This window comes from Zosterops lateralis, assembly GCF_965231275.1.
Source record: "Zosterops lateralis genome assembly, chromosome: 22".
Taxonomy (NCBI): domain Eukaryota; kingdom Metazoa; phylum Chordata; class Aves; order Passeriformes; family Zosteropidae; genus Zosterops; species Zosterops lateralis.
The window spans coordinates 5,871,491-5,894,313 of NC_139782.1; the positions used below are offsets into that span (position 1 = coordinate 5,871,491).

The following is a 22,823-nucleotide window of genomic DNA, read 5'->3' on the forward strand; positions in this document are numbered from 1 at the left end:
TGATCTGTGTTGTTTGAAGGGATGGAGGATCCCAGTGATGCTGTTTTACACCACAACAACACAGACTCTGAGATTCAGGAGGCTGAAAAAGACTCCTTTATTTCTGGGATGTGTCTCCCTTTTATCCCATTTCACACAGACCAATGTGATTGGTGACACAAAGGCAAAACCTCTTCACTCACATTGGTCAGAGCAGAAAGACATAAATAAGTTCCTCTTAGGAAAAGGAATGGATAATAAATGCACAGTTTACAAAAACACTTTTCCTGTTTACAGAAAATTTCTTGAGAAAAGAATTTCAGAAAACCAAAACACCTCAGGCAGGGAAACCAGGGCTGGAGATTCCCAGGTTTCCTGCCCTTGGGGAGCAGATCTGTGTTGATCCTTCCTCCCTGACTGCTCAGCTCCAGGGGAGTTCCCTGTTTGTTCTGTCCCAGGTTACAGCTCTCACTCTCACCTCCTTTCAATGCCAACCTTTGTGCACTTTTATCACGCAGGGTTTAGCTGTTTCTCTGGGTCTCCAGGTGTGAAAATGGATTTATTCATTGGACTTCGCCCTTTGGGCTCCTACAAAATATTCCAGTCTGTGGAAGAGGCTCAGAGCAGGGCAGCTTATAGCATTTTATAGAATTTTATAGCATTTTATGGTATTTTATAGCATTTTATGGTATTTTATAGCATTTTATAACATTTTATAGCTCATCACCTGTTCCGCCCAAAGCACATTTTGATGTTCCATTTTGCTTTTGCTCAGGGGCTGCTGGGGTGGGTTTTTTTAAAACCTTTTTAGCCCAAACCTTGGCAGCAAAATGCTAATTTAACTCCGGGATGGAGAAAGAGGGCTGAGTTCCAGCAGCCCTTAGCACTGCTGGGCTGGATTTCCTGAGCTGAGCTGGACCTCCAGCTGCCTTGCCTGCCTTTTGGATTCCAGCGTGGGGAAAAGGGAAGTACAGTTCTGTCTCTTGGGTTTTCTCCAGCACCGTGGGCTCTGGGAACGCTCTGCAACAGCAACATTCCTCTTCATAGCAACTGAGCAGAATTCTCTGCTCTGCTTCTCTCAAGGGGACACTCAGAGCTTTTTTTTTTTTTTTTTTCCTCCTTTTTTTCTTGCTTCCTTTTATTGGAGAGGTGGAAAAAAAAAACCACAAAAAAAGCAACTCCAAGTGGTTGTTTTTTTTTTTTTGTTTTTTGTTTTTTTTTTTTTTTTTTTTTTTTTAACTACATTTACAGCTGCTGAAAGACAAAACCAGCCCTTGGGGACTGAGGGAGATTTCATGTTCTCACTCAGATGGACATGGGAGGTTCCTGGGCTGCTCAAGATACCTGGCCTTGCTGGGACTGACTGGTTCTGCTGGCAGATAATTCAATTTTCTGATTAATAATCCCCCTGTGGGGTGTTCCAGACCTCCTGCCTGCAGCTCCTCCAGCAGCATCTTTGCATTCCTGCTGGAATTTGCCCATCCCTGTTCCCAGCCAGGCTCAGGAAACAGCTCTGGGTGTTCTGTGAGACCTTGGTCAGGGCATTTCTCTCCTTTTCCAGCTCCTGCTGCTGTCAGAGGATGAAAATTTCCTCCCTTTTTCCTGCCTGGGAGCAGCCTGGGGACACAAATCAGCCTGGGGACACAAATCAGTCTGGGGACACAAATGAGCCTGGGGACACAAATCAGCCTGGGGACACAAATCAGTCTGGGGACACAAACCATGCACAGCCCCTTGCAGGCAGGATGTGGCTGAGAAATGAATTGGCCTGAGCTGATGAGGATTTCAAATTCCTCAGATTTCACAAGAGTTTCTTGTTTAAATCAAACCTCGATGGTTTAATATTGTGGTTTCTGAGGTGTTTGGTATCAAAATGATTTTAGGGAAGTGGTTTCTTTGCAGTTCTTTCAGCCAAGGGCTCTGATGAGAGCTCTAACTCCCTCTGAAAGCCAAAGCAGGAATCTTCAGTTCTCTTTATTTTCCCTCCAGATCCTGTGATCTGGTTGACCTGACATCCTTGTCTCTCTTTGTTCTGTCTCTGGGACCCTTCCACCTTTTCCTCTGCTCTGCCTCTATTTTTGGAGCACAGCTTTTATATCCTACATCCCTTTTAGAGGAGAATAATTGCTTCAGGGGGAACGCCTGGGCCACAGACACTTTTGTTTTCCTGGAGATAAATACAAGCATTGAGAGCATTTAGAGTTTGGTGTTGTTGTTGTTTTTTTTTGTTTGTTTGTTTGTTTTTTTTTTTTTTTTTTTTTTTTTTTTTTTTTTTTTTTTTTTTTTAATAAGAAGATTTTAAATTTTTATTTTAAATTTTTATTTTATTTTTTTTCTGTCTCTGGAAGCCTGATTGAAATGGCTGCCTGAGTCCTGAGGAGGGATTGTGTGGCAGGGCCAGGGTTCACCTGAGAGCCACTCAATCTGCATCCATAATTGGTGTTGACAAACTCAGTGTGGAAGGAATCTCTCTCTCTCTCTCTCTCTCTCTGGGTTACCATGGGAACAACAACAAAAAATAAAAGGAGGTGAATTCTGGTTCAGCGGGTCCGAGTTAAAGGATGTTTGTGTGTGTTTTTCTGCAAGAGGGGAGAGGAGAGGAGAGCAGCTTTCCAGCCCACTCCTATCCTGCTGAATTCTTGCCCTGCCTGAAATAATCTGTGATCTTGTGAGAGTCTTGTTACCCTGGAATTCTTGTCCTGAGAGCGCCGTGGTGCTGTGGGCTCTGTCAGCATCCCTGGAGGAGCTCTCCCTCCTGTCAGAGCAGCTCTCAGGGTGCCTGGGGGAATTTCCAGCCTGTTGGGAAACAAACCAAGCAGAGGGAAAAGCCCTGAGTGTCCAGGTGTGTGTCCAACACCTGAGGAAGGTCATGTGGGAATATTTCACCCTGTTCAAAGGTGATTATTTATTCCCACCCTGCAGAGTGCAGGGCTCTGTGGAAAGGAGCAGGGAATGTTCCTTAGAGGTCTGGGAACTTTGGGAAGACCCTTGGATTTGTGTTCCAAAGAGATTTGGTTTGATAGCAGCAAATTTCCTGGCCTGCTGTGATGGATTCCTGCAGGAGCAGCTCCTGGATCTATCCCAGAAAGGGATTTGCCACCAATTCTGTCTCCAGCTTAGAGACTCCCAAGGAAAACCCCAAAACCTCCATCCAAAGCAGAGTTTAATTGACATTTCCCACCTTCCCCTGGACCACCGAGCACAGAGAATGTTTGATGGCCCTTGGGAGGATACCTGGGATTTCTGGCTGCCTCGGTGGAGGAACAAACATTTCTCCTGCCCCCTCAAGCAACTCATTAAAGTCATTAAACAGAATGTCTTGATTTGGAAACCCAGGTGTCTACTAAGGGAGGAAGGAAGGAAGATGCAAACCCCCTCCCTCTGAATTATTATAATTTTGAAATTAAGAGGCTCTCAGGCAAAGATATGGGAATAGGAATAACAGCTCTTTACTAAGAATATTAAAATAAAAGTGCAGTAGTACAAAATAAAAAGTTCTGACAGAGTCAGAACACAACCTAACACCTTGTTGTTGCTCAGGGTGTTGGTGTCAGTCCAATTAAACCCTCCTGCAGTGCCACATGTGGCTCTGGTGGAGCAGAGATGATCCTGTAGAAGCTCCAGTGGTGCTGAGCTGGGTCTGGTCTCCCTCTGGGAATCCAAACAGGCTGTGCTGGGGTTCCCAATGCCAGGTTTGATCCAGGTGGGAATTCCGGGCTCCTCCCCCTGGGCTGATGGAATTGTCTCAGCCCTGCAGTGAGCCTGGATGGGCCATGGACAGCAGAGATCCCCTGCAGGGAGGATAAAGGTCCTGGAAGGGATAAATAACGGGAATCCACCTGGTTTGAACAGAGGATATTCCCCCAGAATTATGAGAGATGGGTTCTGGAAGAGACAAAGAACTCTGTCCCACCTGGTTTGAACAGAAGATATTCCCCTGGAGTTATGACGGATGGGTCTTGCAAGAGATAGAGAAAATACCATCCCTTAAACTTAATTTAAGTACAGTTTAAGTATTGCTCAGTTAAATGATGTTATTTTAAGTTCTGTTAAGTTCAGGCCCTGTAAAGTTTAGGCTGCTTTTAAGTTTTGATAAGTTTAAGTTTTTATAAAGTTTAGACGATATTAAGTCTATATCCTATTCATTTAAGGTTTTATTACATGTAAGTTTTATTAAGCTCATACAATTTAAAATTCTTTCCGCCAAAATTTATTCATATTGGGTCTAAGTACTGTTGGATTTTAAAATTATTGTTGGATTTTAAAATTACTGTTTTATTTTAAAATGATTGTTGGATTTTAAAATTATTGTTGGATTTTAAAATCATTGTTGGATTTTGAAACCTCCCCAACTGTTTTTAACAGATGACAATAGAATAAATCCTTTTGGTTCCATCTTGCATTTCAACCCAAGACAGACCCATTTGGCAATACTAAATCCCTCCTCTAGGACTGGCCCTGACCTTTCTTTTTCTCCCCAGAACCAGCACGACGATGTCAAGAAGCAGCTGCTGGACCTGCAGCTGCAGCACAACAGCCTCAAACTGGAGCATCGTAAGAGCCTGGAGAGCCACAGCCAGAGAGTGGCCCAGCTGCAGCAGGAGAAGGACAGCGAGGTCACCAACCTGCAGGGTGAGCCTGATAAAAACTCAGAAAACGCTGCTTTGATTTTTTTTTTTTTTCAGCCTTCTGATTGTTTTACTGGAGATTTTTTAGGCTTGTAACAAAAGCAAAGACTGGTATTTTGTAAATATGAATTCCTTTCCAAGAGAAAAGACAAATTAATATTTTTAAGTTGACCACTGGGGTCAGAGAGGTTTTACTCTCGTCCCCCAATCCCTGAACAAATTCCAAATCTTATATAAAAACCTCAAATCATAATAAACTTCTCCTTTCTCTTTTCACTTCTCAACATGACAGGTGAGTGTATTTCTTTTGTGTCATCTGATGACAAGAAAACACCAGGCTGGGATCAAGAGAGGGCAGAGATTCCTCTGCAAGCCCCCCCAAAAAAACCCCCCAGGAATAATTTTGTGTGGCAATGTGCATTCAGGTGGTGCTGCAGGAGCAAATCCTGAAAATCCTGACATTTGAGCTCAGCAGCAAAATGAAACACACTTTTTGTAATTAATGGTGTAGGTCTGTAAAATGCAATTTAATAGTGCCAGTGTTGTAGGCAATGCTGATCCCTTTAATTCCCAAAGAGTGGGGTTTATTCAGTTTATTTATCTTTAATTTATTTATCTTATTTATCTTTAATTTATTTTATTCAGTTTATTTATCTTTAATTACATTGTGAGGCTTTTAAGGTTTGCATCTGTTCCTGCTTGATGAGATCTGGAACATCAGAATCTGCTCGTGGATGTTTTGGGTTTTGTTTTTTTTTTTTTCCCTCTGCTCAACAAATCAGGATAATAACTGACGAGCTTTTGGGTTAGAAGGGGGGAAATTGAGGACAAATAAATGAAATTTAAATATTTGATTGTCTCTGTTCCTGGAATACACTTTGTTAGAGGGATTTTTGTTAGTTTGGCTCTCAATGAGAGTTCCACTCTCAGTCTGATGTCAAACCTCACTGCAAGGCAAGAGCACAGCACCCAACCTTAGTGGTTAAATGTGTTGTCCCAGGGCTGAATATATAAAAAAAATAAACCCTGTAATCAGAAATATCTGTAATTTTGAGCCGTGTGTGCCATTCAGAGCTCATTGCAGACACCATCCAATCATGGAAAAATTCCCATCCCAGTTTGTATTGTGACTGTGTGTGCAGAGAAAGCCCAGTGCCTCCTGTTCTGGGGGTGTTCTGAGAGATCCAGGATCCAAAATCGGGCTGGGATTTGGGGACACAGCTTTTCTTTTTTTTCTCCTTCTCCTTCTCTTTCTTCCTTCTCTTTCTTCCTTCTCTTTCTTCCTTCTCTTTCTTCCTTCTCTTTCTTCCTTCTCCTTCTTCCTTCTTTCTCCTTCTTCCTCCTTCTCCTTCTTCCTTCTCCTTTTTCCTTCTCCTCCTTCTCCTTTCTCCTTTCTCCTTCTCCTTCTCCTTCTCCTTCTCCTTCTCCTCCTTCTCCTTTTTCCTTCTCCTCCTCCTTCTCCTCCTTCTTTCTCCTCCTCCTTCTCCTTCTCCTCCTTCCCCTTCCCTTTCCCTTTCCATTGGAGAGTGAAACACTTTCCATTCTTAAAGTGTGAAAAGATCTTGAAAAAACTGCTTTTCAAGCTCCAACCTGGAGGCTGCAAGGCACAACTGTTCCTTAAAAGCTCAGGAATAAACGTGCCTAAGGACAGAGCTGTCCCGTGATTATTTTCTCTAAGTGGGTCGTGGGGTTTTTTTGTTTTTTTTTTTTTTTTTTTTTTTTGGTTTTTACTATCAAGCAGCAGCTTCTCTGTGCAGGGGGAGGGAATCTGTGGGTTCAGAAGAGCTGGAAAAGCCTTTTTGGGGTTGTTCCTTAAGCTTCCAGTTCTCCCAGGAAAGGGCAGTGACTCCATCTTCTCTTCAGCTGAAAAGGGGAAGGGAAATAAAAAAGTGAATTATCTGAGCCCTGTGGCAAACACAGCGAGAGCCTGAGCTGAGAGCAGGAGTTAGGAAATTAAGATTTTAAATTAGGAAATTTAGAAGTTAAGAATCTGGAGAGAAGGAATTCCTGGGAGGGATGGTAAGGAGGTTTGTAATTCCTGGGCTTGGAGAGATCTGTGAGGTCAGGATGAATTTGTGGTGAGAGGGAGATGCCACAATTTAAAAAAAAAAAAAAAAAAATCTTTCTTAAGCAGATTTCTTTTTCTCCTGCAGACACGGTGTTTAAACTCAGAGAAGAGAGCAAACTCCTCAGGAAGGCTCACCTGGAGGTTCACTCCCAGCTCCTCAATGCCCAGGTAACCCCCTGGGGTCTGCACACGGATATTCCATAGATAAAAAATCCAGTTAATAAATAATAAAAAATCCAGTTACCAACTGTATTCCAGAGTGCTGAGCTGCCTAAAATGGTGTTGGGAGTGCAGATCCATTCTGTAAAATCCTCCAGCCTGGAATTTAAATACAGATTTGCTGCACAAAGTCCCTGAATTCCCAACCCTGGAATGTCCCCCCACATTCCAAACACTTCCAGGTGATGCTGAATTGGTGGGTACAATTTTTGCTTCCTGACTGGAAGTTTCCTACAAATTCACATCCCAGGAACTCTTCTTGGCTGCCTTTTCCTCCTTCCTTACATGTTTGCATTGCTGAGGGGTTTTGTTGGTGTTTGTTTTGTTTCTAATGTTAATTTTAAGGTCACATTTCAGAGGGAAGAACTAAAATCAACAGAGCCTGCTCAGGAATTAATTTCCTGCTAAACTTTGCTTGCTGTTTGGAAGATTTCCTACTCTGCCCAGACCCTATTTTGGTCCATTTCCAGGTACCCTGGCAAGCTCATGAAAAGATCTCCCCTTTCCATTTCCTAAAAATAACCAGGGAGGAAATTAGGAGCTTTTCCTGAGTGCCTTTTTCAAGCCCTACTTTTCAGGGGTTGGAGATGAAAGAAAAATAAGCTGCAGGAGAGAGAGGAGAGCTGAATTTTGCTTACCCAGCCCAGGAGAATCGATTTTTTTTTTCCCTTTGTCTTGTGAAGTAAATTGGATTGTCAAGTAGGATTATGCCAATTGTTGTCAGCCCTGCTGGGATGAGCAGTCCAGGGGGAAATGCCTCCACTGGAAGGGAATGAGGAGACCTGGAGGTGCAGCTCAGGGCAGGAGACAATCCTTGTGCCAAGGCAGGAGTTAATCCACAGCTCCTGCACTGAACAGCATCAGGAAAACAATCAGGGTAAAAGTGCAGTAAAATAAGAAGGAGGACTGGCAAAGTGGGAATACAGAAATCTGAGTTTGTCATTGATGGTTGAGAATTTTCTCCAACTTCCATATGCATAAAATACATATTTTTTTTAATGGAGGAAAAGAATCAGGGTAAAAGTGCAATAAAATAAGAGGCAAGACTGGCAAAGAGGGGAATACAGAAATCTGAGTTTGTCATTGATGGTTACGAGTTTTCTCCAACTTCCATATGCATAAAAAAAATATTTTCTTTAAAATGGAGGAAAACAATCAGGGTAAAAGTGCAGTAAAATAAGAGGCAAGACTGGCAAAGGAGGAATACAGAAATCTGAGTTTGTCATTGATGGTTACGAGTTTTCTCCAACTTCCACATGCATAAAATACATCTTTTCTTTAAACTGGAGGAAAATAATCAGGGTAAAAGTGCAGTAAAATAAGAAGGAAGACTGGCAAAGAGGGAATACAGAAATCTGAGTTTGTCATTGATGGTTGCAAGTTTTCCCCAACTTGTACCTGCATAAAATACATCTTTTCTTTAAAGTGGAGGAAAATAATCAGGGTAAAAGTGCAGTAAAATAAGAGGCAAGACTGGCAAAGAGGGAAGTACAGAAATCCAGGTTTGTCGCTGATGGTTGCAAATTTCCTCCAACTTCCACAAGCATAAAATACATCTCTTTTTAAAATGGAGGAAAAGAATCAGGGTAAAAGTGCAGTAAAATAAGAGGCAAGACTGGCAAAGGAGGAATACAGAAATCTGAGTTTGTCATTGATGGTTGCAAATTTCTCCAACTTCCACATGCATAAAATACATCTTTTCTTTAAACTGGAGGAAAATAATCAAGGTAAATGTGCGATACAATAAGAGGCAAGACTGGCAAAGGGGAAGAACAGAAATCCAGGTTTGTCATTGAAAATTATGAGTTTTCTCTAACTTCCACATGCATAAATTACATATTTTCTTTAAAATGGAGGAAAATAATCAGGGTAAAAAGTGCAATAAAATAAGAAGGAAGACTGGCAAAGAGGTAATACAAAAATCTGAGTTTGTCATTGATGGTTGCAAATTTTCTCCAATTTCCATATGCATAAAACACATAATTTCTTTAAAATTGCCCTCTGGCAAACAAATGAGGAGGGGCTGGTCCAGCAGGGAGATGTTTAACCCCTGTGAGATTTCTCTGTGTCTTTCTCCTCCCCTCAGGCTCAGATGGAAGAGTTCAGGCAGCTCAAGGAAGCTCTCCAGAAGATGCCAGGCTTGAGAGGAGGAGGAGGAGGAGGAGGAGGGAAGGGGCAGCAGCCCCTGGTCCCAGCCAGCAGCCAGCACAAGGTCTGCTACTCCCAGGAAAACCCAGGGATAAATGCTGTTATAGAGACAGTTAAGATATTTATATTTTTTTAATGTAAAATACTCAAATTTTTATTTATATAGTTTATATTTATAGGAATGTTAGAAGGCACCATGTTTGAGTTTAATTGGTTGGTGATTTATTGAGATTTAGTTGATTGGTTGGTAATGCTAAGTGTAGGTGTCTATCAAATTTATTTTTTTTAAGATAGTTTACACTTTTTTTTTCTTGGGAAGTGAGTGTTTCACACGGGTAGAATTTTTTTCTTTGTAGGTGTGAGTTGTTTTTCTCCCAAGAATAGTTTGTTATGTAAACTGATTCTCATTTTTAAGGTTTTTTTTTTTTTTATTGCAAAAATTCTTGGGCTAGTTGTTAGTTTAGCTGAAATAGCAAGGCTTGATGTTACAAGGCTTTTCTTTCATAATGTTTAAATAATATCATATCATATCATATCATGTCATATCAATATATTGTATAATAATATATTGATATTATATATAATATAATGTATAATATATATTATTCTATTCTAGATATTATATTATATTATATGACATAATTATTTTATTTTATACTATTTATATAATATTAATTATAAATTTAAATTATGTATTATGTTATATATCATCAATAAGATATCATATATTATATAATTATATAATTTAGAATATAATAAACATAATTATATAATATATACCTATATAATATATATTATGTCTATTTTAATATAATATATTAAATATATTTTTAGATAGTCTATATAATTATTATATTCTATATATTTCTATATATAGCATATAAAATATATACAATATAAAAACATGATATATAATTTATTGTATAAATAATATAATTATTATATATTATATATTATATATAACATATTACATATTATAGAATATAGAATATAGAATATAGAATAGATTATAGATAGATTATAGATTATAATAGATAATAGATAATATATTATATATAATATATAATATATAATATATAATATAATATAATATAATATATATAATGTAATATAATAATATAGACAATATATAATATTTAACATATAATTATATATTATATATAAATTATATAATCTATATTTAATTTTATAAATTCTATAAAAATATCTACTATACACTATATATTAGATATTAAATAATATTATAATATACAGTATTACATCACACAATACAACACAATAAACCAACCAATCTGACACTTTCTCTTGTCCTTTCTCTCCCCTATGCAGGTTCTCCAGCCCAGCCATGATCACCATCCCTCTCTGCCCTCAGCCCCGCTGGGCCCTCAGCACCTGCCAGCCCAGAGCTCCTCCCTGCTGGCTGTCCCCAGGCCACCTGCACAGGTGTCCCCCAGCCCGGTGGCCGCAGCCCCGGGTGCCCCGTGGCTGCCGGAGGCTGTTCCAGCGTGGCCAGCGCGGCACGGGGACGGCCAGGCCGGCCGCTTCACCCGCACCATGAACAGCCTGCCCGGCCCCGTACGTGCTGCTGGCGTTTGTGTGCCCAGGGCTTGGGGCAGATGAAGATTGGGGGGTTTGTGATGCTGTGGGTAATTCTGAGGTGCTGCTGGGGTTTTGTGTGCCCAGGGCTTGGGGCAGAGCAGGGTTTGTGGTGCTGTGGGTAGTGCTGAGGTCCTGCTTGGGGTTTTGTGTGCCCAGGGCTTGGGGTACATCAGGATTGGGGGTTTGTGGGGGCTGGATCAGGAGGAGCTGTGGGTAGTGCTGAGGTCCTGCTGGGGTTTTTGTGTGCTCATGGCTTGGGGCAAATGAGGACTGGGGGGTTTGTGGTGCTGTGGGTAGTGTTTTGTATGCCCTGGGCTTGAGGCAGATCAGAGTTTGTGGTGTTGTGGGTAGTGCTGAGGGGTTGGTGGGGTTTTCGTGTGCCCAGGGCTTGGGGTAGCTCAGGATTGGGAGGTTTGTGGTGTTGTGGGTGGTGCTGAGGGGTTGGTGGTGCCATGGCCAGGCTCAGGGCAGTGGGCTTTTCTGCCAAATCTGCTGCTTCTGCCAAGATTTCTGTCATGTCTGCAAAGAGTGAATCATCACAGCAGCACCCCCCCACAAGCTCCTGGGGTGATTGAGAGGGAGTTATGGACAGCAAACAATGGTTTGTGGTGCTGTGGGTTAACTCACTGAGGGGTTGGTGGTGTCATGGTCAGGCTCAGGGGAGTGGGTTCTTCTGCCAAGACTTTTGCCAAGTCTGCAAAGAGTAAATAATCATCAAAGCAGCCCCTCCAGCTTCCTGGGGTGACTGAGAGGGAGTTATGGACAGCAAACAATGGTTTGTGGTGCTGAGGGGTTAATTCACAGAGGGGTTGGTGGTGTCATGGCCAGGCTCAGGGGAGTGGGGTCTTCTGCCAAGTCTGCTGCTTCTGCCAAGGCTTTTGCCAAGTCTGCAAAGAGTGAATAATCATCACAACAGCCTCTTGAGAGGGAGTTATGGACAGCAAATCTCTAAAAAAAGACAGTAATTGCAGTGTGGCTGTGTTGGATTATACCCTTTTCTGACCCAGAGATGAGGCAACTGAGAGGAGTTTTAAAAACTTTTATTCCATTTTCAGTCTCGTGTGAAGGGTGAGGCAACACAGATGTTACAATTCACACCATCACAATCAGAAGCCAAACTATTTTTTAATTACAATCCATTATTAGCATTTCTTGGCCTGTCAGCTTTTGCCCCACGGTGCTGTAAATGCCTTAAAGCCAATCATCTAAATGGCTGGACTTTAATTACAGTCGTGTTGATGTGGAGGGGAGTTGTTTTTCCTCTTTTATTTTAGAGGAAAAAAGATTTATTTTATTTGTTCCTCTTTTCTTGGAGATTCACCTACCCCAGACAAAAGTAGGGTTCACGTAGGATCTGAATTATTTGTTTTTTGGCTGCATTAAAGGTGGAGTCTTCTACTGCAGGGTGGGCAGGGTGGGTAAATTTTATCTGGAGCACTTCAGGGTGTTTTCTCCTTGACACAGGATTTTCTGCCCCCATAAACCTGTGCAGGTTTGGGGGTGTTTGATGCCCCAGGTGTGTCTCCTCTGCAGGATGTGAAGATGGTGATGCGTATCCAGGTGAGAAGCCACGAGGAGAGCCAGCCTCCTGGGCTGGCCCTGGCTGAGCCAGGACAACCTTCTCCTGCAGAAAAACCTCCAGTGCCACACAGCCAGCACTCAGCAGGGCACAGGCAGGTGCAAATGCAAAGGTTGGTGACAAAAAGCTCTTCTACTTTTAGTGTTTGGGGTGAAGATGCCCAAAAGGAACATCCCAAGTCTCTCTCTTCTTGTGTTTATTGTGGGTTTGCTTGAAAAATTGTTGGAGGAACAACTTTTTTGGTGTGTTGGTGGAGTTCCAGGGAGTCTGGGCAGGGTGCAGGATGCAGTGGATGCTGTGCAGACACTGGGGAAAGCATTTATTGTCTCAGCAGCGCTGGCAGGAGACTGCTCTGCTCTGCAAAAGGAAGAAAATGTCTCTCCTGTGGCTGCAATTCATCAAAGCCTGGCCACAATCCAAAAAAGTGAGCTCTGAAAATAGTGCTTCCTCCTTGAACTTATTTATCCCCTGTGTGTGTGTGTGCAGGTCGTGCCTGTTCAGTTTATTGGAGCAAACAGGATTTTATTTCTTTTTTATCTGTAGAGGAAACTTCTGGATTTCATTCTAGACTCAGCCTGTTCCTGCCCTTTCTTCTCTTCTATTTTTGGCTGTTCATTTAACCTGTGGCCTTTCCAGGGCAGAGACTGTGCTCTGCTTATTTCTTTAAATGGCCACGTCCTCCCCAAAGTGCTGTGATAAATCACATCTGCAGGGGCACAGCAGGAACAGCTCAGGGGGTGTTGTGCCTTTTTGGGGTTACCTAAAACCAGAGGCCAGACAAAATTAAGAGGATAAAAAGCAGTTGTATTTATTGAATAAGTTGTATTTATTGAGGGGCCTTCAGGTACATTTAGGGCAGGTGAAACCCACCCAAAAATGGACCCCAAAACGGGTTACAGGTTTTCACACTTTTATCAGTTTGGTCAATTTGCAGATTGGGGGGTTAATCCTCCAATTCCAGCTTCAGGTAATGAAGGAATTTGCCCCAAGTTTGTTCCCCCTCAACTCACTTTTATTTCAATTTCTCAGGGCCTGAGGCAGTGAGGTGTCCTTGATCCCCAGGCCTGGAGAGGAATTGTTGTGTCTGACCAAAATGGGGAAGCAGCAGCTCACACTGTACATGGAGTTTAGAGTTCTGCACTAAAGAACTGCAGGATTACAAATACATGAAAAATATGAAGCTAAAAAATTAAAATATATAAAAGCTAAAAACTAATAAAAGCTAAACCCTCAGGCATCATCACCCTGGTGTGACTGAGGGTTTTGATGGCACAATGGCCTTTCCTCACCACACAGAGCCCTGCCACCTTCCCACCCCTACACGAGGCAGAAAATGCAAATATTGATTTATTTGGCAAGGGATTTCGGTGAGGACAGGAATCCTAGGGTGTCTGCTGTGCTTTGCTTTTCCTGGAGCTGTCACCAAGGAATTCCAGAGCAGGAGCTGCTGCCCTGGGAGGCTCTGAGCAGCACCTTCCAACCTGCATTTTGATGGTTTTATTATGGGGAAGTCTGAGCTGAGGGCTGGGTTGTGATTTTTCTCACTGAAGGGTTTGTGTGCTGGCTTGAAGAACTGCTAAAGTTAAAGGCACTTGTCCTTTCCAGCAATTAAAAACTGAAATGTCTTAAGCAGACTTTAAAATCTCATTTGTTTGTGTGATGGCTTAAAAAGCTGCTAAAGTTAAAGCCACTTGTCCTTTCCAGGAGTTAGAAAACTGAAATGTCATAAATAGATTTTTAAATCTCATGTAGAGGACAGGCTGGGACAAGCAGTCACCCTGCTTGGAATTTGCTGTAACTTACTGGGGTTAAAAGGTTTTGCTTCACTTATTTTTGAGTCCCCGTCACTGGGATTTCATCCCTTCTCTGCTTCTGAAGCTGCCCCTGACTAAGGCTATTTGGGTATTTGGGAAGCATTCATTTTAATTTAGTAGCATCTTCATTTTCCATGAAGTTGGAACAATGAAGTGGACTTGTGGTTTTGATATTTTTAAACCCTTAGATGTGTGTATTTATGAGGAAGAACCTATTTAGAACTGGAGTTTATTGCAATGTGCATGTCACTGTCATATGAATAACATTAAGGGAGTTCTACAATAAATTCTATTTACAAAGCAGAACTTTTTTTGTACTATGTGGCATATTAAATACTCTTTTTTCAAGCAGATATCACAGTAATTAATACAACCTGCTTAAAAAAAAAAAAAAAGTTAAATTAGGCCAAACTCCTGCACATGTTGGAGTATTTTTTTTTCTCTTCTTGCCATTATAAAATAGTTTTATGGAACATTTATGGGGTTCTGTTTGCTTGCAGCTGGAAGGAGCTCGTTGGCAAGGTGAACGCCCAAATGGACGAGGAACAAGCACTTGGGTACCCCAAGAACCTCCAGTTTCCCCCCAAGGCCGGGCAGAAGGGGCAGAGGGGCAGCCCCCAGCCCCCCAGCCCAAGGAGAGGGGCAGAGCAGGCAGCAGAGAAGGACAGGGTGGATGAGGAGGAGCTGGAAATGGGTATGGAAGTGGTTTTCTTTGTGGTGTTTCTCTGCATGAATTCACTGAGCACCAGCTGCCCCAGGCTGGTTGAGATAAAACACCAAACTGGTGGCAGGGGGTTTGAGGAGACCCCACTGACTGTCCTGTCCCTATCCCTGTCCCTGTCCTTGTCCCTATCCCTACTCCTACCCTGTCCTGTCCAATGTTCCTGTCCCTGTCCTGTCCCTGTCCTGTCCCTTTCCCTGTCCTGTCCTTTTCCCTGTCCCATCCCTTTCCCTTTCCCTGTCCTCGTCCCTTTCCCTGCGCCTGTCCCTGTCCCATCCCTGCCCCTGTCCCATCCCTTTCCCTTTCCCTTTCCCTTTCCCTTTCCCTTTCCCTTTCCCTGTCCCATCCCTGTCCCTGTCCCATCCCTGTCCCTGTCCCATCCCTGTCCCATCCCTGTCCCTGTCCCATCCCTGTCCCATCCCTGTCCCTGTCCCATCCCTGTCCCTGTCCTGTCCCTGTCCCATCCCTGTCCTGTCCCATCCCTGTCCCTGTCCCTGTCCTGCCCCTGTCCCATCCCTGTCCTGTCCCTTTCCCTGTCCTGTCCCTGTCCCTTTCCCTGCCCTGTCCCTGTCCCTTTCCCTGTCCCCGTCCCTGTCCCATCCCTATCCCTGTCCCTTTCCCTGTCCTGTCCCTGTCCTCTCTCCCTGTCCCCTTTCCCTGTCCCATCCCTGTCCCATCCCTGTCCCTGTCCCATCCCTGGCAGACGCAGGAGTGATCGACAGGGAGGAGAACGTGCCCTCACAGAAAGAGGCCGTGGTGGTGCAGGAGCCCATGGTGAGTAACCACAGCACCACAAACCCACTCCAAGGGCTGGAAGGGACCTTAAAGCTCATCTCATCCCACCCCCAGCCCCAGGCAGGGACACCTCCCACTATCCCAGGGTGCTCCAAGCCCCGTCCAGCCTGGCTGTGAAAAGTTTCCATCTTTTCATCCTGCCATGTTTCATCTGCAACTCTGCCCTGAATAAGAGCAGATGCAACTCTGGCTCAGAATAAGAGGCAAATAAGTCAATAATTACCCAGAAGTTTCTGTAATGTGCAGCTCCAACCTCCTTGGGTCTGGAGGGATAACAAAGACTGGTTTGGGGTTTTTTTAACAAATACTAACAGGCTTGGAGAGGTGCAACCAAATGCTCCTGCTTGCTGGGGGAAGGCAATTTGTGCCTCCTGAGGAAATATCCTGCCAGCTGTTCACAAGAGGCTTTTCTGGTCCAGATGCCAGATGATGCTGCAGACCCTGCCCAGGACCCCAACAACCAGGGTGAGGATGAGTTTGAGGAGGCTGAGCTGGAGAGACCTGACTTCGAGGAGAAGGTGGGAGGCTCGGAGAAGTTTAAGGAGCCCAGAGTTAAAGAAGAGTCCAAGGAGAAGCCACCAAAGGTGACTGACTGGGGACAAGCAGCAGGGCCAGGGAGGGATCCCCAGCTGGGGAAGGGTGGGCAGAGAACTTCAGGACTGAAAGGGAAACATCAGATTCCTGGGTGGATCCATAATCCCACTGGGAGGATGTGGCAGGCAGGAGAAAGCTCTTTGGCAGGTTGGACAAAAACAACCTATTTATTTTTCCACTGGTTGTAATGGAGCTTGAAATTTACATTTCACGGGACCTTCTGGCTCTTTGTTTTGATTTCTGCTTGTGTTTCTCACCAGTACAATCAGCTGTGCAAGTCAAACTCTGGCACGGAGTGGAGCAGAATGAGCAAAGGTGCCAGAGGTCAGGAAATTATCTTTTAGCCAAGTGCCAGAGCTTGCTTTGGCCTCATTCTCTCTGCTTTTTGAAGTCCTCCCTGGCACTTGCAACACCTTTAGGGATGGAGAGTTGTGGAATAAGGGATGGCTCCTTCCCAGCTGTTCCTGCAGAGGGACTGGGACTTTTCATGCACTTGGGACCAGAACCAGAGACAATAATGTGAGTTTGTGCTCAGGTTCTGGTCAGTGCAGCCCTGTCCAAGGCTCCTGGCAGCAGTGACATCATGTTAGAGCTCTGTTTGCCTCCTTGCAGATGGAATCCATTTATTTCACAAAGTGTTTCTTGCTGTCTTGAAGCCAGGCTCTGCATCAGGGAAATGTTCGTTTGTTTTGACAAGCAGCTGAACGTTGCTTGTTTTAAAAATAAGAGTGTTTTATCTGTCAGGCTCTAAAATCATGATTAATAGTGGGATTAAGAAAGAAGAAAAGAAATCCAGGCCAATGAAATCAAATAAGAGAGAGATGCTGGCACCAGCAGAGCAACACCTCCTTGAGATTAGTGAAAATGTGGAATTAGTGACATAAGTACCTGGCTTTCAGATCTGGCTGTGCTGTACTCCCTAAACAACTCAAAGTTTTCCAGACTCCTGGGGCTTGAGGCAACAGCCCTGGGGCCCTCCTGCTGCAGGAGAGACCTCCCTCTCCCTGTGGAAGGAGCTGCCAGCAGGTGGAAAAAGAGACTGGATGGAAAAAAATAAATGGAGTTTGTGTTGCCTGATTGTCCCTCTGCTCCTCCTGATCCAGAGCTGGGGCTGTGGCCCAGGGAGTTGTCCCTGGCAGGGAATGGGAGCAGGCTGGGGCACTCCCAACCGTGCCTGGCTGTGTTTTTCAGGATGCTGGCAGAGCTGCCAAGCCCAGGGAAGAGCCACTGGAAGACTACCAGGAAGATCAGGAGCAAGAAATTGTACGACACCAAGGTTCTTCCTCTTTCCCTCTCTGTGTGGTGTCACCTGGGGAGGACTCAGCTTTTAGGGAGCCAGATGTGAGCAGGGGCTCCAGGTCTGCCTCTGCCTGCTCTGGGAGGTCTCCAGAACAAACCTGGAGCCTTTTCCAGGTGTTCAGAGCACCCTTTGTGCTCCTTGTCCCCTCCTCCTTTTTGTCTGCATCCACCTGCAGCAGCTGAGCTGTGGGATGATTCCCAAACAGCAACTGGGAGGAATTATAGGAGGAATCACAGAAGGAATTATAGGAGCAATCACAGGAGGAATTATAGGAGGAATCACAGAAGGAATTATAGGAGAAATCTCAGGAGGAATGACAGGAGGGAGGAATTGTAGGAGAAATCACAGGAGGAATTGTAGGAGGAATCACAGGAGGAATCACAGAAGGAATTATAGGAGAAATCGCAGGAGGAATGACAGGAGGGAGGAACTGTAGGAGAAATCACAGGAGGAATTGTAGGAGGAATCATAGGAGGAATCACAGGAAGAATCACAGGAGGAATTACAGAAGGAATTATAGGAGGAATCACAGGAGGAATTATAGGAGAAATTATAGGAGGAATCACAGGAATTATAGGAGGAATCCCAGGAGGAATTATAGGAGGAATCCCAGGCTGTGCCAGTGTAGCCAGGCCAGATAAATGTTTCTCAAGCACCCTGGTACCTTCTGGCTCACAGAGATAGAAATGAACCCTCTTCCAGTCTCATTCATTCTCTCCCTGCCCTTTGTGAGTGGCTCCTGAGGGTTTTTTTCTGCAGTTTCCCCAGCTGAGGGTTTGGGCTGCCTGCTGAGAATTAAGGGAGTGGGGAAATCAGGAGTGGGCAGAGCAGAGTTGGTGTCAGGTCTCCTTTCCCTGAGTGAATCCAGGCCTCTTTAGGTGTCTACAATGGATGGTTGGAGCTAAAATCATCCATGGAGGCTGAGCTGGCTGCTGCACGGCCTGGGTGGGGTTTGTGACAAGTTTTAAACGTGGTGGGTGTAAAATACCAGCTCCTCATATCTGCTCTTTGTATCTGCCCCTCATGCAGCAGAGACAACGGGCTGAGATGTCAGAGTTGCATTGTGCTGCCAGGATATTAAATGTGCTTAAAGCACCTTGGCTGATGATGGCAACACCTCACTGTCCTGCCAGTGACACCTAAAGGTGCCTGGCAGAGGTGGGTTCTTGCCTGGTTTCTAAAGCTGGGCTGGTTTGGTGGAACAGTTCTGTGCTGTTATTTAGGGTCTCCTTTTCCAGCATTTCCTTTTTGCTGATTTTTTTTTTTTTCCTTCCTGGCTGTTCCCTGTGCCCCCAGGAGGATCATGGAGGGGAGGTGGATGACAACGATGACCTGGAGCTTGTCCAAGAGCAGAAGGACCATGCGGGCATGCAGGGAGCTGGTGGCAAGAAGGATGACTACTTCTGAGAGCTGCTGGAGGAAAAACGGGACACTCCAGGAATGAGGAGATGGGAACTCCTCCTGGGAACTGCCTCCTCAATTAAACACTGCCCAGAAGAAAGGCAGGAGGAGGGAAGGCTCTGCAGGCCCTTGCAGGGGGTTTGCAGACCACAATTCCATCTCAGTGTGGGGCCACTGCTGCCTCTCCAGGCGATTGGGAGATCTCAGACTGGGAATGATCTGATCCTGCTGCTTTTCTTAGAAGCACTTTTTGATTTCCTGTGTTCTTCACCCTCTTGTTTTTCACATTCCCTTTTGGAGAGGGGTTTTTAGGTTGGTTTTGAGGGGTGTTTTTTACCCCCTTGGGCAGCAGAGGGGTGCCTGAGCTGCTCCCTGGACTCACTCGACTGATCTCTAATACAAAGGAATCTGTCTTCATAAATGATTTTGCTCAGTGGTGTTTCTTTAGCACACCCTTGGCTCCCCTCTGAGTAGGGTGGGGAGGGAATCAGAGGAAATTTCCTGTTCTTTGTCTGGAGCTGCACCAACCATGGCCAGCAGTGTGTGTGTGTGTGTGTGGATGTGAACACCCCTTTCCTGGTGTAGAAAAGGAAACAGACCCTTGGAGAGTTGGCCTTGCCTTGCCTTTGAGCTGTGACAGTCCTGCTGGGCTGGGAATGTCCCCATGGAATGATGTGCATTTTCCCTAATGTTGCTACTGGAGGTGAGGGCTGGCCTGAGCTGAGAGAGGCTCTTCCCCCTGGGGACAGGGACACCCACACCAACAAATGGAAAAAAAAAATGAATATTTGCAGCCCAGCTAATGCAGTTCCAACATGCTTGGCTTATTTCCAGTCTCCCAACATTTGACAAGGAGCTAAAGTGAATTTTGCTTCTTCTAGACAGGTTTTAATCAACAAGCTGGGTATTGTTGATGCAGTAGGTTGAATCCTGTGGTACTTTATTTGGCCTCCAAAATACATCTTACCTGACCTCAGGGACAAAAAACAGTCAGCTGGAATTTAAAATAAAAGGATAATGGGTTTAATCAGAAGATCTGGAAGCCCAGAATCTGTTTTAAGTGGTAAGAAGAGGGCAGAGCTGTCCCACTCTGTGCCCTGTGCCAGAGCCCTGTGCCTGAGCTGTTCTCCTGCCTCCTCATCACCACGTTGGAAATCCCAAACTCTGGGACCTCAGTCATCAAACACAGCTCGTGGCTGAATGTCATCACCTGGTAAAAAAAAATCAGAGAATCTTTGTTTTCCATTTGAATTAGTTGAGCTCTTTTTAATCCCTTGTTTGTGGCATATTTTGCAAGCACTTTTAGACACTGGGGAAAACAATGTTTATTTCCCAGCAAGCTCAGCCTTTTTCATTCTGACAGCATTGATTATTTTTTTTCTTCCGCTGGTTGTAATGGAGCTTGAAATTTACATTTGTTAGGAGTTTTTTGTTTTGATTCTGCTTGTGTTTCTTACCAGCACAATCAGCTGTGCAAGTCCAGCTCTGGCGTAGAGTGGAGCACAATAAGGGAAGGGACAATTTCAGGAAATTCTCTTGTAGCCAAGTGCCAGAGCTGCTCATGGAGCCCAGCAAGGAGCTGACTACAAAACTCTGGTGGGGTTTAAACTATCCAAAATGCCCTGAGATGGTTAAAGCTGCGTTGGTGCTTTCTCTTGCTGTGATGCAAGGCTGCTCCTCTATGAATAGCACAGTGACAGCACATCAGCTGAGGCTGCACTTGCTGCTTTCAGAACATCCTGATCAAAGCTGCCAGGTCAGAGCAGCATCCCTGAGCACTCAGCCCACGGCCCCAGTGCCAAAATTCCATCCCCCAGCTGTGTTCAGCACAGCTCTCCCTGCCTGCTCCACTCACTCTCTCCCTGCTCTCCCTGAGCCTGGCACAGTCAGGTTCAGCCCTCGCTGGGAAGTGAATCAAGCACTGCAAATAGAAGCCCAGTGGGGGTGAGTGAGGCTGCTCACTGATTCAGGCTGCAGGATAATCTAAATCAGGAGGCAGATCCTCTGCCTTTGCACGTCTGGGGTGAGTAATCCTCAAAGTTATGACTTGGAGGGAACTGAAGCAACTCAGGCCTGAATGCAAAGCTCCCAGCTCGGAGGATGCTTTAGGAACCATATGTCATATGCTGCCCTCAGTTGAGAACAAACATCTCTGCCCTGGGGATTGTCTGCCCTGGCCATAGCTGAGACTAAAATTAGCAGAGCGTTGCATAAATCGTGAGCTGTAGGTTGTCAGTGCTTCACTGCCTGGCCCACAGCGAGTTTTAATACTCGTTCACTGTTTCCTCTAAGAAGAGACAATAAACCCAGTGGAGGAGAAGCAGAAAAGGCAGAACCCTGCGGTGCTGGGTCTGTCTGGAGGGCTGTAAAGCAATCTGGGACGCTGCTGGGTTTGAGATGCTGCTGGGGCTTCACAGCTCAGAGCAGATCACAAGGTTTGGCCTGAACAACAGGTGCTGTGAAAAGCCCAGGCTGGGTTTGACCGCCCAGAACAAGGTCTCAGGAAACAGATGGATTGCTAAGAGAGCAAACAATGAGACAAAGGGTTCACAGGGAGCCAGCTCGGGCAGCCTGACCAAGCCAAAGCATGTTCTGGTATAAATAGTTGAGTTTTTGCTCAAAGACATAGTGCAAGGCCAAAAAAAAGTGCAGAAGGTGGAGTTAACATGCAGTGTTATAATTTTTTATGGGTTCAGGGCTTTCACTGCTGTGCCAATCATTTCTCCTCCCTGCACCACACCCCAGAGCCTTGGATCTCCCACCAGAATTCACTCAAAGTGAGTTGTTAATCACAAGCAGCCACAGAAGTTGGTGCCAGGTCTCTTCCCTGGACATGGAAACAAGGACAGCCCTGGAGAACAATCTGCTCTTCATGGCTCTGAGGAGAAGGACACACAGTTTCAAGGAGGAAAAAACTTGCTTGGTTTGGCTCCAGCCACTTCCTGAACATGCTCACATTTCTCAGGAAGGACCCTCAGATCTCCAGTTTTTGCATCCTGGCTGGAATTCCACAAGTAAATTTGCCAAGAAGTGCCTTGAGCAGCACAGCACCTCTTCCTGCTCCAATATCCGAGTGTTTTCCAAGCCATAACTGCACCTCCAGCATCCTTTTCTATTCTGATCTTATTTTTTTATTGATTCCCATTAATCCCTTTGGGTATCAAAAGAGATTTCTGGCAACTTTCCATCGGCTAACAGACACCTCCATTAAATCTGCTGAAAAATCAGATGTGGAAATAACTTGCAATACTTGATATTGGTAAATTAAAGATTTCCTTAGGAGCCATACACTCGAAAAACCCACTTTTTCCAACAGGAAAAGGTGTCCTGATGTCAGACCATTCATGTCCAGTGCATCAGAAAGCAAAATTATTTAAACATCCCATGTACCAACCTCTGTGGGGTCTGAGCATCCCTGTACCCACCCCTGTGGGGTCTGAGCATCCCTGCATCAACCCTTGTGGGGTCTGAGCATCCCTGTACCAACCCCTGTGGGGTCTGAGCATCCCTATATTAACCCCTATGAGGTCTGGGCATCCCTGTACCAACCCCTGTGGGGTCTGAGCATCCCTATATTAACCCCTATGAGGTCTGGGCATCCCTGTACCAACCCCTGTGGGGTCTGAGCATCCCTATATTAACCCCTATGAGGTCTGAGCATCCCTGTACCCACCCCTGTGGGGTCTGAGCATCCCTGCATCAACCCCTGTGGGGTCTGAGCATCCCTGTACCCACCCCTGTGGGGTCTGAGCATCCCTGCATCAACCCTTGTGGGGTCTGAGCATCCCTGTACCCACCCCTGTGGGGTCTGAGCATCCCTGTACCAACCCCTGGGGGGTCTGAGCATCCCCTTGTGCCGACCCCTGTGGGGTCTGAGAATCCCTGTACCAACCCCTGGGGGGTCTGAGCATCCCCTTGTGCCGACCCCTGTGGGGTCTCAGCATCCCTTTGTGCTGACCCTCTGGGGGTCTCAGCATC

At 45.1% G+C, this 22,823-nt stretch overlaps 1 protein-coding gene across 2 annotated transcripts in view; it reads left to right on the forward strand.

Moving 5' to 3' along the window:
* The window catches only part of LOC310918002 (uncharacterized protein), a 30,455-nt gene extending 11,186 nt beyond the window's left edge, over nucleotides 1-19,269 (forward strand). Inside the window, exons 5-14 of one of the 2 annotated variants that reach the window (XM_083876677.1) lie at nucleotides 4,461-4,611; nucleotides 6,761-6,843; nucleotides 8,981-9,106; nucleotides 10,372-10,617; nucleotides 12,175-12,332; nucleotides 14,535-14,728; nucleotides 15,459-15,529; nucleotides 15,970-16,134; nucleotides 17,336-17,420; nucleotides 18,741-19,269. In XM_083876677.1, the coding sequence (XP_083732803.1) occupies nucleotides 4,461-4,611; nucleotides 6,761-6,843; nucleotides 8,981-9,106; nucleotides 10,372-10,617; nucleotides 12,175-12,332; nucleotides 14,535-14,728; nucleotides 15,459-15,529; nucleotides 15,970-16,134; nucleotides 17,336-17,420; nucleotides 18,741-18,766 (1,305 nt within the window). In that variant the 3' untranslated portion in view covers nucleotides 18,767-19,269. The remainder of the gene's footprint in view (nucleotides 1-4,460; nucleotides 4,612-6,760; nucleotides 6,844-8,980; nucleotides 9,107-10,371; nucleotides 10,618-12,174; nucleotides 12,333-14,534; nucleotides 14,729-15,458; nucleotides 15,530-15,969; nucleotides 16,135-17,335; nucleotides 17,421-18,740) is intronic. The other variant, XM_083876676.1, reaches the window with a different exon arrangement.
* Nucleotides 19,270-22,823: the final 3,554 nt, after the last annotated feature.